Source organism: Malania oleifera, chromosome 8, assembly GCF_029873635.1.
Source record: "Malania oleifera isolate guangnan ecotype guangnan chromosome 8, ASM2987363v1, whole genome shotgun sequence".
NCBI lineage: Eukaryota > Viridiplantae > Streptophyta > Magnoliopsida > Santalales > Ximeniaceae > Malania > Malania oleifera.
The window spans coordinates 86597638-86615584 of NC_080424.1; the positions used below are offsets into that span (position 1 = coordinate 86597638).

Below are 17947 nucleotides of genomic sequence, written 5' to 3' on the forward strand. Positions count from 1 at the left end.
CACCCATAAATAATTTTTCCGAAGTAGATTCGATTAGAAATGATATAATCTAATTAATTAGAATTGTAAATTAATCCAATCAAGTCGAATTAATCAAGTAAGCTCAAACTTGACTTTTAAATTTAAAATTTTGTGTTGAAACTCAACTCAATTAAAATTTATTTTATTTTAATAATCAAGCTGAACTTAAATTTGAACTCGAGCTCAAATTCGACTCAACTGAAGCTCGTTTCAGTCTGATAAACGAATCAAGACGCTAAACTACTTAAATAAATTGATAACTAACAGTACAATTTGAGAAAAATATATTTTGAATTAAAAAAATTATATTAAATGTGTATAAAGCTTTAGGGGATCGATTGATTGGGTGCGAATTTAGTTGTTACTAAAAATTAGGGAAAGATTGATTAAGTTGGAAATTTAAACTAAATTCATTTTTTCTAAATTTTTTAACGGAATAAAATGTCTTTCTGAAACATATAATCTTAGTATGTTTGCAATTGAATCTTCCATGGTGGGAAATGTAAATACTACTTTAGAGGTATTTTCTTCTCCCTATAAATACCTTTCATAATACATCATTGGCATTGCTCTTTTCACGTTTCTTCAGTCCTATTTCCTTGTCAAATAGTTCAGTATATCACTAATAAGATCTATGGGCATGTAATGGCACTGTCTTCTATAATTCTCTAATTTTTATGAAATATTGGTGTAAGGTAACAATGTTGAATGACTAGTTATCTACGTATTATTAATGTTTTATTGCTCTTTTGATTCGCACTTAATTTTGTATTGTATTCATCCAAATATATATAATCATAAATTCAAGGAATTAAATTTATGCATCAATTGTAGCATCAAGTCCATAATTGGCTAAATCATAATCAATCTTATACTCCAAAACTTACGATTGGGTGATGGTGGTGAGGGGAGGTGGCTATGAGAGGGGTGATAGCAACAATGGTGAGAGTGACTTTAAAAGGCAATTATGAGTGGTGGTGGTGGTGGTGGTGTCAACAATAGTAGGAGGTGGCTATTATAGTACTTATATTGGAGGTAGTGATACATAATAGTGGTGGTCGTGGTGGCAACAACAATATTCACGTTGGGTGACAATGTAGTGGTGGAGATGGGTAATAATAGTTGCATTCGTGACAGATGTCACAGGTGGAAACAAATGAGTAGTGGTGAATGCGAAAACAGGAATCAACAATGACAAACATGAAGGTAGTGGCTCTAGTAGCAGTAATGGCAATGGCAATGGCAATGGCAATGACAATGATAGTGTAATGATGGTGATATCATGGTGCCGATTGGTTGTGATGGACCTGATGGTAGTGGAGGCGTCGATGTGTAGTGGTGATGGTGGGATAAACTTGAGAAATAGATTTGGAAAAAAAAAATTTATGGAATAAAATAATTAAAATATGCTTTTCAACACCTATTATAAATATAAAAATTGAGTTTTCCATTTGAAAAAAAAAAAAAAACAAGTATTGCATGTGAAATTTTGAGTAGAAGTCAACATTTAGAACAACTCTATCAACCATTGCAACATATGTTACATATGCCAACTTACCCCTTCTTTAATATGCCTACATTATAGAGCTCATTTTCTTTTCAAATTTGAAAACCCAATTAAAAATTTTTGTTCATGTTCTATTCCCATTATTATACCTACTTTATAATGCCTACTTTTAATATCAAATGAAATGTTTTAACAAAATATTTTCTTTCTCAAGTTGAAGATAAGCAATTTGATTGGCATAGTTCCCTTTCCTCTTTTCAGTGTTCTTTGAAAAATAAAAAAATAAAAAACAATCTCGTGGTTGACATGCTGCATTCATGGGAACCAAAAACTCATTTTTTTTTTCATTCTACAATGGAAAATAGCCTAATACGTTGATTTCATCATATTGCAAAATAGCATTGGGCGTACATGGCTAAACACTCACATAAACTAAGACATTGTTTTGCTAAGAGACCTTCAAAACCCAATTTGTGCATTCTCATAAGACGTACTCATTCTCTCCTATAACTCACTCACCACTATAAGTATATGTGCATGTGTGTACGATGCGTGTAATTATAATCACAATTCTGCTAGGAGACGCTTAGTCACAGTTTGACACATCTATATTAATGACGTGTTTAACATTTACGAATGAAATGAAATGGGGATAAATGAGATCGAATTTATCACTTGATCGTGTCATGCCTTCTATTCAAATTTTCAATTCATTCCTTTCCTCCTCCCATTCCATCTGCAAACCAAACAACCTTGGGAGAGGCAGGAAGGGATATTAAATATACCTCCTATTTAACCCGAGAAAGAAACGCATTCAAAGTGTTGTAATATTTGTTTTTATATTTATAAAAAAAAAAAAAAAAATATATATATATATATATATATATATATATATATATATATATATATATGTTCACAAACTCTTTTCATATAGTTAAACTTCGAAAAGATTAAAATGAAAACAAAAAAATAAGGCGAGTTAACACATTCATGTTCGTATAGGTAAAGCACTCACTCCATCTACATTATATTTGACGTGAGAATAACATGAACACAGCCGACCGCATCCCAAAAGAAAACAATCAAGCATTCAACATCATAATCTATTAAATATCAATCGAATTCATGTAGAGAGAAGGATTTCAATATGTTCTTCGAAAATATATTACAAATGTGACACATCTTGAAATCATAAGCAAAATAGTCAATGGCTAGTAGTCTTATATATGACCAATAAAAATCATCATACAGAAACAAACTTTGACAACACAAATTGATAAATTCAAAAGCTTTGAGGAGTCAGAGATGAGTATCTAAGAATAGCTGCAACAATCCTATCTTTGTCTCGAGTTGGAAATGCTTCCAAAAGGACCCCATCTTTATAGAAGTGGAAAAGGGGCACTGCCTGCATGCATTAAAATGTAAGTAACACAATAAAATCTAAGATACAGAGTAGACAACAATTTCATAGAAAATAAAATTAGTTAATAAAAATGCTAAAAAAAATACTGATATTCAGCCTTAATTGCTTACCCCTAAGTTTAATAATCATACGATTACAGCAGAAGCTATTTTCTTAGAGGCTTACCTTAATTCTAAGTGGTTCAGCAAACTCCTATAGCATGCCTCCCCCACCACATTGATTGGGTAGTGGGAATAGCGGGAGGGCATGCACCCCCTCAACATTCAGACTAAGTCATAGGCTGGGGTGGAGTTCTCCAACGAACTCTTAATTGGTCCAACTTAGCTCAAACTATAAATCAAATGTGCGTGTGCTTACATGCATGCATGCATGCATATATATATATATATATATATATGTATATATATATATATATATGTATTTGTATGTGCATGGTAGAACCCGGGCTTGACCTCAAAATTAGTCAGGCCAACTTGATCGGTGAATCAATACAAGTTTACGATATGTTTGGTATGATTATTATTTTCTACTTCTGTTTTTGTTTCTGTTTCTGCACAGTGAAGAAACAACTTATAAAAATGCATTTGTTTATATTGTCAATTTTTCATTTTTGTTGTCACTTTTTAACTATTTGCAAAAAAAAAAAAAACCTGAAAATCAGATTTTATGGTCTGTAGTTAGAAATTTTAATATCTAAAATAGTTTTTTTATATTAAATCATTCATTTTATACATTTTCAAATTAAAATAAAAATAAAACGATCATACAAATTTAAATATGATTAAAATAAAAAATATACATAAATTTCAAAAAATATTAATAAATCCAATTACAAAATATTATTATTATTTTTCAATTGTCATGTACAATAAAATTATTATTATAAAGTAAAATTTGAAAGCATAACAATCATGTAAAACAGTTATTATATTATTATTACTTTTACAAATATTAACCACATAGATTGCTAGTTTCTGATTTTTAGTTTATGTTTCTGGTTTTTTATTTTCATTTCTAGTTTTCATTTTCATTATTTTTTTACGGTGATGCCTAATTGCCCCTTAGATATAAATGCAAAGAACAATCTCCAAAGCAAACACAATCGTTCATAAATCTTAAACGTATTTGATATTCAGCACAAATGACATTATATTTGTAATGCCAATGAATCATATAATTAGAATTATAAGCTATTTTCACAAAACCATACCTTAATTCTAAGTTTTTCAGCGAACTCGGATGGCTCATCATACTCATCAATTACCTGCCAAGGCCAACATATTTAGAAACTTCATGTTTAGAAAGAGAAAACTTAGCCATAAAATCTACTACTAGTCAGATTGCAAGAGAGCCATGTGCTCAATTTGCTGGTCACTAGATGGGAGCAGGGCAAGCCACACGCACTAAGGAAACCAAGAAATTAACACCTTCAATATTCATAATCCTTGTACACGGATGGTCATGGTTGACTCTCTACCATAGCGATTAGAATGGACAATTCAGAAGCGATACCAACTTACAAAAAGTTCTTATTCATTCTATTGCAGGGCCATTTTTTGGGTGCTATTTTGTCTTTTCTTTTCTTCCCTTTTTTTTGGGAGGGGAACGCAGGGTGGAAAGGTGGGATGATATGAGAGCTCTAGCATCCCATTTCCCATCCTTTCAAGCACTTCTTGTTGAAGTACAATCCCTGAATTCCAAGCTAACTATAACTCTATGGTAATTTGAAAAAAAAAAATACAAAACATAGTACAATACTCACATTATGCTTTAAGAATATTATTGGAGCTTCTTGATCACCAGATCCCCTGCACAATTTTGCAAACCCCTGCTGTATGTACTTGCAACTTCCACAGGAAGTCCGATAAAAATCTACCACAACTAAAGAATCAGTTTCCTTGGCCTTTTCAAGGATTCTGAAGAATTCCTCATCAGTCCTGAATTCTCTAACACATTCAACAGGACAGAGCTCATCATCCTCATCAGATAATTCTCCTTGGCTGTCTTCAGCCATGCCTTTGGTTTTTTCAGTTTGTAGTGTATGTCTAAATTTCATGAACTCCAAACTTGTGTTGATAGCAACATATGGAAATTTTGCCCTCAGTACACATAATCTAACACGAGTTCTTCCAGGAAGCAGACTGATAACAATGGAAGAAATTCTGGAGTCCAGTTGTCCAACAGCGTTCTTCCCAAATGAGGCCTTATGATAATGAACAGTCTGCCCTTGCATGACAACAAAGCAATCTATATATTGTTTAGAACTTTAGACCAAATAATTTCAAGGCAAACCTTTTATATATATTGATTATTCTATGTACAATGGACAAATCAATTGTCAAACATTTACTATAACACTGTCATTCCATCAGCTGATTAATATCACAGTAAGAAATGGGGAATCATCAGAGCCAACTCATATCTGAAAATCATATGAATATGCAAACGGAATCAAACCACATCAAACTAGCCAATAATGTTCAACTAATTCGAAAGTTAATCAAAAAGAAAAATACAAGTATATTTTTTTTATATACAAATAGATATTTTGGATTTTCCATAATATGTGCTGGACCTTTGGACTTTATTTCGAACTCTCACTATCAACAAATGTGGAATGTTAACCATATCAGAACATTCTAGTTTGAAGAATTCATGTAACAAATCAAGAATACAAATTTTTTCCCATCATAGCATGATGATTTGAACTCCAAAGGCCAGCCAACACCTTTTCTTCTCCCCAAAAGAAACACAAAAGTATGACTAATCATTCTGGGGGAAAGATCCATTGGGACTGGATCTATTGGTGAACCTTCACTCAAATTCCAGCATAGGAGGGATAAATCTTAGCTCCAATATAAGCCGTCCAATGCTTCATTGAGAGAGCACAGACTCTCTCTCTCTCTCTCTCTCTCTCTCTCTCTCTCGAATTCAAGAAACATGTTGCTCACTTGCTGTGAGAGATTTCCAGAAGAATTTGAGTCAGTTTAGTAACCAACTTACAGCATCAATAAAAGGAGCGTGTGTGGGAAAGCAAGTGCGAGTGTAAGCATGGCTGTGGGTGCTGACTGCTGGGCACCAATCCAAGAGTGTGTGGGTTGTGCTTGAGTGTATGTGACTGTTTACTAGTGTAAGGTGTTGGGCACCTAATATTTTTTTTTAATATATATTAACAGAGTTATTTTTTGTTAGGTCTATCACTTCCAATTCTCAAGAAGTGGCATCAGATCCAGTGGTCAAGGACCGTCATAGAGATCATGGTGCGGTCAAGGACTTGTTAGAGCTGGAGCCAGAAGACAGTCAGGAGACAGCTGGAGATGCGTTACAAGCTAAGAGCTGAGTCAGAAACGCGGTGGAATTTATCTCTCCATTAATCTCTCCGTTATAACTTCCATTTGTAATTGATTTTATTTAATTTTGATTTAAATTCCAAGCCCTATAAATAGAGGGTTGTGGAAGATGTAATTATGTGTGCAGAAGTGTGAGAAGCTCAGAGAGAGCAGAGAGGAAGAAGGGAGGAAGAGAGAGAGAGAGAGAGAGAGAGAGAGAATTGTAATATTTTCTGGCAATAGTGAATACATGGTGTGTGCTCTGTGGACGTAGATCGTTATTGACCGAACCACGTTAAATCTTTGGTATTACTTTGATCTGGATGCTCACAGGTTCCTAACAAGTGGTATCAGAGCCCAATTGGAGCAGAAGAGCCAGATTGGAAGTGATCCCGAAATTCAGAGCTCTGTCCAGTAAATCAAAACTGCGTTTTGAAGCCACCATCGCATTCAGCTCGCCGAGACGAAGAGAAGGTTGCCAACCGGAGCTCCAAAGGAGTTCAGAAGAAGCTGCACGCGCCCTCACACGCCCCGCCGGAGCAGAATGCTTTGCCACGCGCCGAACACGCGCAGGAGACCTATCCCTCACGCGCTGCACACGTTGCACTCGTCTTCCTTGCCCGATCGGTCTCGACCCGACCCGATTCACTACCCAACCCGACCCAGCAAGTCACTCAGACCCGGGTTAACCCAAGATCCAGTTCCTGACCCGGGTCTGACCTCCGCCTCAATGCCACGTCAGCGCGCACGTCAACTGCCACGAAATCAGTGGGCCCCACCCTGCCACGTCAGCAAGTTTAACTAGGTTTGACCAAACTTTGACTAAGCTTTTCGAAGTCGTTTTGGGTCCGTTTTTCGAGCAACTTGAACCATTTCTAGGGATTTCGATCGTTCCAGATCCAATCGCGCTATCCATTTGAACTAATTCCATCTCTAGATCAGTGAATCGAGATGTCGAATGAAAAAAGTTCAAAAATCGAAACGTTCAATGGAAACAATTTCGATTTTTGGAAGATGCAGATAGAAGATTATTTGTTTGGAAAGGAATTACACTTACCGTTGAAGGGTAAGCCAACATCCATGAACAAGGACGAGTGGGAGTTGCTTGATTGAAAAGCCCTCGAAGCCATCAAAATGACGTTGTCGAAATCTATGGCGTTCAATATCAAGCATATAACATCCACAAAGTCTCTGATGGATGCGCTCTCTAATATGTACGAGCAGCCTTCATCCGCAAATAAGGTACATCTCATGAAAAGACTATTTACGATGAACATGTTTGCAGGTGAGAGTTTCAACAGGCATTTAAATAACTTCATTGAGTTGTCTGATCAACTCGCCTCATTCGGGATAACGTTTGATAATGAGATTCGGACTAACTGATTCTCAGTCAGTTGCCTGAAAGTTGGAATGGTGTCGTTACAGCCATCAGTAGCTCTGCAGGAAAATCGAAACTTGTATACGATGAGGTTGTCAGCATAATTTTGACGGAGGAAATAAGAATGCAGTCGAACTATGGCTCCACTTCGAGTTCAACCTTGAGCATGGAGAGTCGAGGCAAAGGAAACAGGCATGGACGATCAAACAACCGCGGCAGATTTAGGCCCAGGCGGTCTAAATCCAGAAATCCCAGAGGTACGCAGGACACAGGTTCCCAAAGCACAAAAATTATTGAGTGCTGGAACTGTGGAAAGACTGGTCATTACAAGAACCAGTGCAGAAGTCAGAAGAAAAAGTACGAGACGAGGGCAAAGACAGAAGCAAATATTGCTTCTGAAAATAATGAGATGTTAATCTGCTCTTTGGAAAGCAAGCAGGAGTCTTGGGTGTTAGACTCCGGAGCTTCATTCCATGCCACTTGCAACAGAGATTGCCTGGAGGGATATACATCAGGTAATTTCGGTAAAATTTATCTGGGCAATGATCAACCATATGACATTGTCGGTAAGGGGACTGTAAAGATCAAAATGAATGGGTCAGTTTGGAAACTGAGAGATGTCAGGTATATTCCAGACCTGAGGAAGAATTTGATCTCAGTTGACAGATGAAGGCTATAGCACATCTTTCATGGGTGATGAATGGAAGATTTCGAAGGGTGCATTGACGATTGCTCGAGGTAAGAAAAGTGGTACTCTTTATGTAACTCCTGATACATGTATGTCTATTACAGTTGCTACAAGAAATGATGATAGCAACTTATGGCATCAACAACTCGGACACCTGAGTGAGAAGGGACTCAAGGTAATGCACTCAAAGACTAAGTTGAGTGATTTACATTCGGTGCAGATTGACACATGTGAGGATTGCATATTTGGGAAACAGAAGAGAGTCAGTTTCCAGACAAATATCAGTACCCCGAAGAAAGAGAGACTTGAGCATGGGGACCAACAACCATTTCATCTACAGGAGGAAAGCATTACTTCGTCACGTTTATCGATGATCATTCACAAAAGGTATGGGTTTACTTCCTGAAGTATAAATCTGATGTTTTTTATGCTTTTAGAATTTGGAAAGCGATGGTAGAAAACGAAACTGGTTTGAAAATCAAAAAGCTGAGAATTGATAACGGTGGAGAGTATGTTGACACCGAGTTCAAGAAATTTTTCTATGAGTATGGTATCAGAATGGAAAGAACTGTGCCTGGTACGCCTCAACACCTTCAGTACCATTGGACTACAGTCTACCTAAAGAAGTTTGGAGTAACAAAGAGATAAGGCCTTCACATTTGAAAGTTTTTGGTTGTGTCGTATATGTACATGATCATGTCAGGAATAAGCTGGATCCGAAATCCTAGAAATGCACTTTCATCGGTTATGGTGGAGATGAATTTGGATATCGCATTTGGGATGATGAAAACAAAAAGATGATCAGAAGCAGAGATGCGATCTTTGATGAAAAGATGATGTACAAGGATAGACACACAACCGGGTCTGCAAAATCTGAAACAACCTTTGTAGATGTGGATGATGTTTTAGAAGGTATAAGGACACGTCAGCAGAACACAGAGAATCCTCAGCAGACTACCGAGATTCCTCAAGCAGAGGAACATGTGGAGCAGATTGTTGCACCACCACCTCCTACTCCAGCACCAGAGATTAGGAGATCTTCTCGGCAGCACATACCAAACAGGAGGTATGTGAACCATTTACTTCTGACAGATGGAGGAGAACCTGAATGCTATGTTGAAGCATGTCAAGCAGGAGATGCAAGCAAGTGGGAGCTTGCAATGAAAGACGAGATGAAATCTCTTAACTCCAACAAAACATGGGAACTAGCTAAGTTGCCCAATGGTAAGAAGGCTCTTCACAACAAATGGGTCTATAGAATCAAAGAGGAGCATGACGGCTCCAGGAGGTACAAGACTCGGTTGGTAGTTAAAGGTTTCGAGCAGAAGGAAGGAATTGACTACACCGACATTTTTGCACCAGTTGTGAAGCTGACAACCATCAGATTTGTTTTGAGTATTGTTGCCTCAGAGGGTTTATATCTTGAACAGTTAGACGTGAAGACGACATTTCTTCACGGTAATCTTGATGAGGAAATCTATATGTAACAGCCAGAAGGTTTTTCAGAAAAAGGCAAAGAGAATCTTGTATGCAAATTGAAAAAGAGTTTGTATGGTCTCAAACAAGCTCCTAGACAGTGGTACAAGAAATTCAACAGCTGTATGCAGAGGAACAATTTTCAAAAATGTAATGCCAACCACTGCTACTACTTCAAAAGGTATCGTGCTAGTTATATTATTCTACTGTTATATGTCGATGATATGCTAGTCACAGAATCAGATATAGAAGAGATCAGGAAATTGAAGAAGCAAACTATCAGAGGAATTTGATATGAAAGACTTGGGTCTTGCAAAACAGATTCTTGGGATGCGGATCTCTAGAGATGAGCAACAACGTTGCAGTTATCTCAGTCAGAGTACATCAGCCGTGTTTTACAGAGGTTCAACATGAGCAGCGCCAAGGTTGTAAATACACCATTGGCAGGTCATTTCAGACTCTCAAAGAATCAGTCTCCCCAGACAGATGAAGAGAAAGACTTCATGACTAAGGTTCCATATGCCTCAGTTGTTGGAAGTCTAATGTATGTTATGGTTGGTACCAGACCAGATATTGGCCAAGCAGTGGGAGCTGTCAGCAGGTATATGTCAAATCCAGGGAAGACACACTAGGAAGTAGTAAAGTGGATTTTGAGATATCTTCGTGGCACTATTGATAAGTGCCTATGTTTCGGCAAAAGTGATTTGAAAATCCGAGGATTCGTAGATGCCGATTTTGCAGGCGAGATTGATCATCGTAGAAGCACTACCGGATACATATTCACTGTTGGCTCAACAGTTGTTAGTTGGATGTCACAAATACAGAAGATTATTGTTTTATCCACTACAAAAGTTGAATATGTAACAGTGACAGATGCCAGTAAAGAGATGATTTGGCTTCAGGGTTTGTTAACGGAGCTTGGATTAAAGCAGGAAAGAAAAGTTTTGTACAGTGACAGTCAGAGTGCGATACATCTGGCGACGAACTCAGCATTTCATTCCAAAACTAAGCATATTGGATTGCGTTACCACTTTGTCAGATCTCTGATAGAGGACGGTGTGTTGATACTTGAAAAAATACAAGGTAACAGAAATCCAGCAGATATGTTAACTAAGGTGGTGACTGTAAAAAAGCTGAAGTTGTGTTCAACTTCATTTGGTCTTCATGCCTGAAGACATATTTTGAGCACATCATTTATTCATGATACTGGTTGAGGAGGCGTCTCTGTCTCCAAGTGGGAGATTGTTAAAGCTGGAGCCAGAAGATAGCCAGGAGACAGCTGGAGACACGTTGCAAGCTAGGAGCTGAGTCAGAAACGCAGTGGAATTTATCTCTCCATTAATCTCTCCGTTATAACTTCCATTTGTAATTGATTTTATTTAATTGTGATTTAAATTCCAAGCCCTATAAATAGAGGGCTGTGGAAGATGTAATTGTGTGTGCAAAAGTGTGAGAAGCTCAGAGAGAGCAGAGAGGAAGAAAAAGAGAGAGAGAGAGAGAGAGAGAGAGAGAGAGAGAGAGAGAGAGAGAGAGAGAATTGTAATATTTTCCTGCGATAGTGAATACTTGGTGTGTGCTCCGTGGACGTAGGTCATTATTGACCGAACCACGTTAAATTTTCGGTGTCACTTTGATCTGGATGCTCACAAGTTCCTAACAGGACTGTTGTCGAGATCATGGCACAATGAGATTCCTCTAATACGCAGTATAGGACTTTGAGGCCTGATGGTCTATACCAAGTAAGGATGGTGAATATTGCAATTTGCTAGCAGCATTGGGAAGCTCAACAACAATAATTATAATAATTGGAGTGTTCACATACAATTTTACCTACTTGGAGATTTTTGGTGGTAGTCAATGATAACATTCATGATCCAATGCAAAGAGAGAGAGAGAGAGAGAGAGGAAGAGATTCAATTACAAAGAGAGAGAGAGAGAGAGAGCTGCTGCACAAGAGGCAAAAACCAAGTACCTTTGCCTTTATGCTTTTTATATATATATTGAATACAATTGGAACTAATGAATAAACCTAACCCTAATAATGATACAAAAACTAAAATGCCCCTAGCTAAAATAGTACTTAAATATATAGGATATTATCTAACATCCCCCCTCAAACTCACGATGGCGCACCGAGAAGCATCGAGAGTTTGCCGAGTAGAAACTAGAAACGACTAATAGTGTAAGACTTTGTAAAGAAGTCAGTCAACTGCATGATAGAGGAAATGAATGGGAGAGAGTTGGTACCAAGGAGAAGATGGTGACGTGTGAGATGACAATCAATTTCAATAAGAAAAGTGCATTCATGAAAGACAGAGTTATGAGCAATCTAAATAGCACTGGTGTTGTGACAATACATAGAAGTGGGTTCAGCAAAAAATACACCCATGTCAGCAAGTAACCAACGCAACCAAACTATTTCAGCAGTAGTTGAAACCATGGCATGATACTCAGCCTCAGTAGAAGAACGAGAAACTACAGATTTCTTCTTGCTTTTCTAGGAAATGAAAGAGTCACCAAGAAAAATACAGAAACCAGACGTGGACTTGCAGTCTGTAGGATCTCCATCCCAATCAACATCAGAATAAGCACGAAGTTCTAAAGTAGATGTAGAAGAGAGCAATATACTCTGATACAATGTCCCTCTAATATAACGTAAGATACAGAGAACAGCAACCCAATGGATCGTAGTAGGAGAAGAGACAAATTGACTGACAATATGAACCACATATGTAATATCAGGTCAAGTGATAGAAAGATAAACCAAACTGCCAACAATAGTACGGTATAGAATTGGATCCGTCAATGGAACCCCATCAGAAGAGGTATAATGAACATTAAGTTCAAGAGGAGCTTCTACAGTTCGACTATAAGTAAGACGAGCTTTTTGAATGACATCTACTGCATATTTAGATTGAGAAAGGAGATAACCTTTAGGAGAATAGGCTACCTCAATGCCAAAAAAGTATCTCAGGGGTCCCAAATCTTTCATTTCAAAGTGGTGTTGTAGCTCTGATTTCAACTTTGCAATCCCATCTATATCATCTCCACAAGTTTTTTCCAATCAAAAAATTCTTCATAACATATGCCCAATATGAATAATTATTTCCATTTAATTTAGCACTAACGGCTTGGATAGAATCATCTCTTTCACCAGCCATCTTCAAATGCAAAGAAATTAATTGTAGAGATCCAATCAACAAATGAAGCCAAGATGTATATCAATGGGAAGGAGATAAAAAACCCTAGGTTCGGGAGTTGCCAAGAAAACCACTTCTCGAAGTAGCAAGGCCAGTATGCAATTTCAAAAAAGCCACCGGAGTTTCCCAGGCGAGAGAAATAACGCGGCAACAGCTCTAGCGATTCGAAGCCGCCCTCAGACTCACGGCGCCCTTTGCCAACCTTTTTATTTTGCACGACTAATGACGACGGAGAAGGCGATGGCGATGGTGTAGTGGCGTCACCATGCACGCAATGATGGATTGGGGTTTTGGGGGGTTTGTGGTGGTCAATGGCGAATGGTGTCACGTGATCGACATTCTAGACTTGCAGCGGAAGAACCTGCTGGCGTCGAGATAGCTGGCCACCAAGGCCACACAAAATTCCACTGAGCGTGGAGGTGCAAGTGCTCCGGTCTATCTCGCCACCGTCCTTGAATACCTAGCAGCAGATATTCACAATTTGCTTCTCCCAAAGAAGATTGGGTGCTCTAATACGATGATAACATTCATGATCCAATGCCGAGAGAGAGAGAGTTGCTGCACAAGAGGTAAAAACCAAGTACCTTTGCATTTATGCTTTTTATATATATATATTGAATACAATTGGAACTAATGAATAAACCTAACCCTAATAATGATACAAAGACTAAAGTGTCCCTAAACTAAAATATTACTTAAATATATAGAATATTATCTAATAGTCAATAATCACACACTAAACCAACAACTAATATTTAAGAGTAGAAGAAATGAAAGGGAGAGACAGCAAAGCATTATATGTGTTGGCTGTTAAAACAGAAAATGAGCTATTGTGACACATCAAGAATGTGTAAAACACTCAAGAACGCATGGAACACCTTGCAATCTCTATTCTTTGTGAAGAAATAATTCCAAAGTTAGACCCTGTTCATGCTAAATAGTGGGTTGCCACTCCAAAAGTTGGTGAGATGGATGGTTGATGAAAATTCGTGGTCACTTCTAAGATCTACAAAATGAAAACAAGCTCTTGGGAAGTCCTAGTGGCCTCCGGGGATCTCTTTGATGCCTAAGTCAGTGAATAGGTATGAAGAATTGAAAGGGGAAGGCTTTTTAGAGCGAGAGAGTTATGAGTTTGGTCATGTGTACTTACCCCTTAAGGCAGAGTTTTTCCCCTCTTACCTGGTCCCCAAGAGAAGATGTAAGTGCTATCAGCATGTTCTCACGTGGCCATTTCATTTCTAATGTGGGTGGTTATCCATGAGTTGATAATTGTTTTTCTATAGTTGACAAAATGCAAGAGTAAATTAATATTGACGATGTCCATCCAAGCCAAGAGAGATTTAAGGATGCTAAAGCTTTGGTAACTCAAGATGGAGAAGAAACTAAAGCTAAGTCTCTAGAAAATGCTTGAAATCCTTAGAGACTAGAATGCACCACAAGCATAGGCAAAGTCAATGAGAAGAGTAGGAAGAAAAACAAGCTCCGTAGCCTCAGCTTCACATGTCAACAGACAACGGAAAGCAAATCCCAAATATGCAAATGCAACTTTGACTGATGAAAGAGTACAAGAGCCAACCACATAGGAGGCACCACAAAGCATAAAATGGATGAAGGCAATGGAAGAAAAAAATCAAGTTCTAAGGAAAAATGGGACATGGAAATTGGTGCCAAAGCCTTAGGATGTGAAACCTATCTCTTGCAAAGGGGTATACAAGTAACAACTTGGCACAGTTGGAGGCTTGAGATTGTCACAAAAATATGGGCTACACTACAACGAAATGCTTTAGCCCATTACTACTATCTATGTCTTGTTTGCACGTGTCACTACCAAGTCTTGGAAGCTTTGGTGAGTGGACATGAAGAATGCATTCTTGCAATGATGGTTGGATTGAGCTATAAACATGGAACAACCTAAATAGTTTGAGAGCAAGGTTCATGGAGATTACATATGCAAACTGAAGAAAAAAGAATTCCTAGTATAGAGCAGCTACTCAATATCACTAGCCAATTCTGGCTTGTTTGTAAAGGCCAATGGAGGAAGATTGGCAAAGTGCTTGTCAATGTTAATGATTTGATCATCATTGCAGATGATTAAAAATAGATACATCAAATTAAAGCTAATCTTTCAATTTGATTCCAAATGAAGGAACTCAAAGAGCTTAAACATTTTCTTGATCTCAAGGTGGAACAAACCAATAAAGGATTGTTCTTGTGTCAATAGCAGAATGCAACTAATCTTTTACAAAAAAAATTGAGATAATTGACTACAAGCCATTCAATGGAAGTCAATGCAAGATCGAAGGCAAAAAGTTGGAAAATGTGAGATGTACCGGCAAATAGTGGGTAGATTGATCTACTTCATAATGATAAAAGTTAATGAGGTCACTCAGTTCATGTAGAAACCAAAGAAGACTCATCTAGAATATAATGCAACAAATTTTGAAGTATGTGAAAGGAACTTTCAACTTTGGGCTCTTATATAGAATAAAGGAGGAACGGATGAATTATGATGGTGATCACGTCGCCTATGGGTACATGTTTAGTCTTGGCTCTTGAATTATCTCTTGGTGCATAAAAGGACATCAATAGTGTCACTACCAATTACTAAGGCAGAGTACAAGGCAGTAGCAATGGCTGTCCAAGAAAGTGCCTGGTTGATGCAGCTTATCGAAGATCTTCACTAACCAATTGATTGTCCAGTGCAACTGCACTGCGATAGTCAACCAGCAATATGCTTAGCAAAGAACCCTATATTCCATGCAAGAACCAAGCATGTAGAGGTGCATTATCACTTCAGAGAGAAATAATTGCAAGGAGAGATTAAGATGAAACCCATTACGACTAAAGAGCAAGTTGGAGAACTATTTACTAGAGGACTAAACAGCGTCAAATTCAAAGAGCTCAATCAGAAACTTGGTATGAACTCTAGAACAACATTGAGAGAAAGTAGCCATTAAGTGGGAGCTCCAACCATGTCACTCTCCAAAAAATTCTCTCTAGAAGTATCACTTTCCTCTTTCTTTCTCCCCCCTATAATTCTACCTTTCTAGAAAATTTAAGACGCGTGCTGCAGCCTTGCTAACGAAGATATCCAGAAGATTCGAAGTCCATGTAGTAATAGACTTACAACAGCTACAAAAGGAGCTTAGAGCTCCATTAGCAGGTATAAGAAAGCGTCACGATGTGCAGAAGTGACAAGAGAAAGTGAGTGGCTGCCAGTGTTGGGAACCAAACCACGAGTGTGCATGTAAGTTGTCATTGGTTGCATGTGAGCTCATACTATTTAAGGCACAAGTGTTTTGGTGTGAATACTATTGAGGTGTTGGGCACTACTTTGTTTACACATGTTTATAGGGTTAATATGTTGGGTCTACCACTTCCAATTCTCAACATGGTTCCCACCGCACTCAAACCTTAAATCCCACGGTCCCCAACCCCCAAGGTTCCTTTTTTTTTTACATATGGGTAAGATGATGCAGGGAAAGCTAGGGGACCAGAAATGAGCTTATAATTTAATAGAGGTGCTCTTCACTGAGCATATAAAGAAAGAAAGAAAGAAAAAAATTTAAATTTTCCCTAGGTGCAGAGGTCTTGCATGAGAAACAATTAAACCACCACTTCGAAGGTGTTTTCCAATCTTAATACTTGCTTTAGCTCAGTGAAGATCATAATACCAAGCAAGAATCCAATACTCTCGTAATAACATCATCTGATAGCATTATGGTTCAATCACAGTAACAGTTCTGCAAATTGATTTAACAAATAGGGCTTCAATCCCATGGGATCAAAACTCAAAATTAGCCTCCGAAACCAACAAAGCGACGAATCCAAACAACAATGCTTACCGGAGCATGCGTAAGAATCAATCTGAGAGTTGCCCACGAAATGTCCAACGCATTTTCATCCGGAATCGCACTAGGCGATTGAGACAAGAAATATACAGTCTGATTAAGAAATCATACAGAACCAAACAGTTTCACCCAACATATATACTCTCTCTCGATGTATAACTGCACGAAACAATGCCTGCATGCATAAACACACGAATGCGGATCAATCAAGGAAAGAGAATAACTGAGAATTTTATGCAAATAAAAAATTAAAAAGCAGAAATATATTACGGGATCAAGGTTTCGTTCAGCTGGGTTTTTGAATCAGCAATTCTATGGAGTGACTGATTAGTGCTTACCCGACAACAGGGACAGCGCCTGCGCCAAATATCCAGGAAAGCTTCAAATGGGAAAAGGCCACGAAACACCTCATCCACTGGTTTACGGTCCACCCTATCCTGAGAGAAGAAATTAGGTCCCATCCGATTCTTCGTGTGAATTTGATCTATTTTGCTTAGACGGACGGGCTTGACAAAACCCAATTCGGATTCAATATATCTTCTCACACTCTATCCAGATCCAACACAAGCATGTAATTTCATTTGCATCTCCACTTTTTGTTGTTTTGTTTTGTTAGGCCTCCCCACAAATACATAATGGGAGGCAATGGATCTACTTGCGATCAATGGTTTCTCTCATTTATTTGAGTTCAAATAGTAATATAATATCTTATAAGTGATGGGTTATAAATTTTATATGAAGGACGGATTTTTTAAATAATTTTTTATTTCTTTGGGTTATTAATTCAATAATTAGTTTCAATAATGACAATTAATGCAAATATTTTAAAATATATATTATATAAAATATGTATATTATCTTTTAAAATTAGCATTTTATTGGATGGTGTCATGATGTAAAATACTATTAAGATACACGAAAATTATTCACTATGCATATATATATTTCCCAATTCCCCACTCTCATTCTTAACTTTTTCAATTCTTCAAACCTTAACCCTTGAAAGCTGTCGTAGCACATGTACTCCTTTAGTACTAGATAGGGTTATGATGGAAAATTATTTCATTATGCGAC

General features: G+C 37.6%; 1 protein-coding gene across 4 annotated transcripts; it reads right to left on the bottom strand.

The window, feature by feature from the left end:
• Positions 1 to 2613: 2613 nt before the first annotated feature.
• Positions 2614 to 17553, bottom strand: LOC131162945 (thioredoxin-like 4, chloroplastic). Of its 4 annotated transcripts, none has more exons than XM_058119575.1 (5): positions 17212 to 17553; positions 16868 to 17048; positions 4714 to 5172; positions 4162 to 4215; positions 2614 to 2933 (listed from the first exon to the last, which is right to left on the bottom strand). In XM_058119575.1, the coding sequence occupies exons 3-5, from the start codon at positions 5005 to 5007 to the stop codon at positions 2811 to 2813; spliced, it is 471 nt and encodes a 156-aa protein (XP_057975558.1). In that variant the 5' UTR covers positions 5008 to 5172; positions 16868 to 17048; positions 17212 to 17553; the 3' UTR covers positions 2614 to 2810. The 4 variants fall into 4 exon arrangements, with proteins under 4 accessions (XP_057975558.1, XP_057975556.1, XP_057975559.1 ...); XM_058119573.1 differs by having other exon boundaries at positions 4714 to 5198; XM_058119576.1 differs by having other exon boundaries at positions 17144 to 17553.
• Between the last annotated feature and the right edge of the window lie 394 nt (positions 17554 to 17947).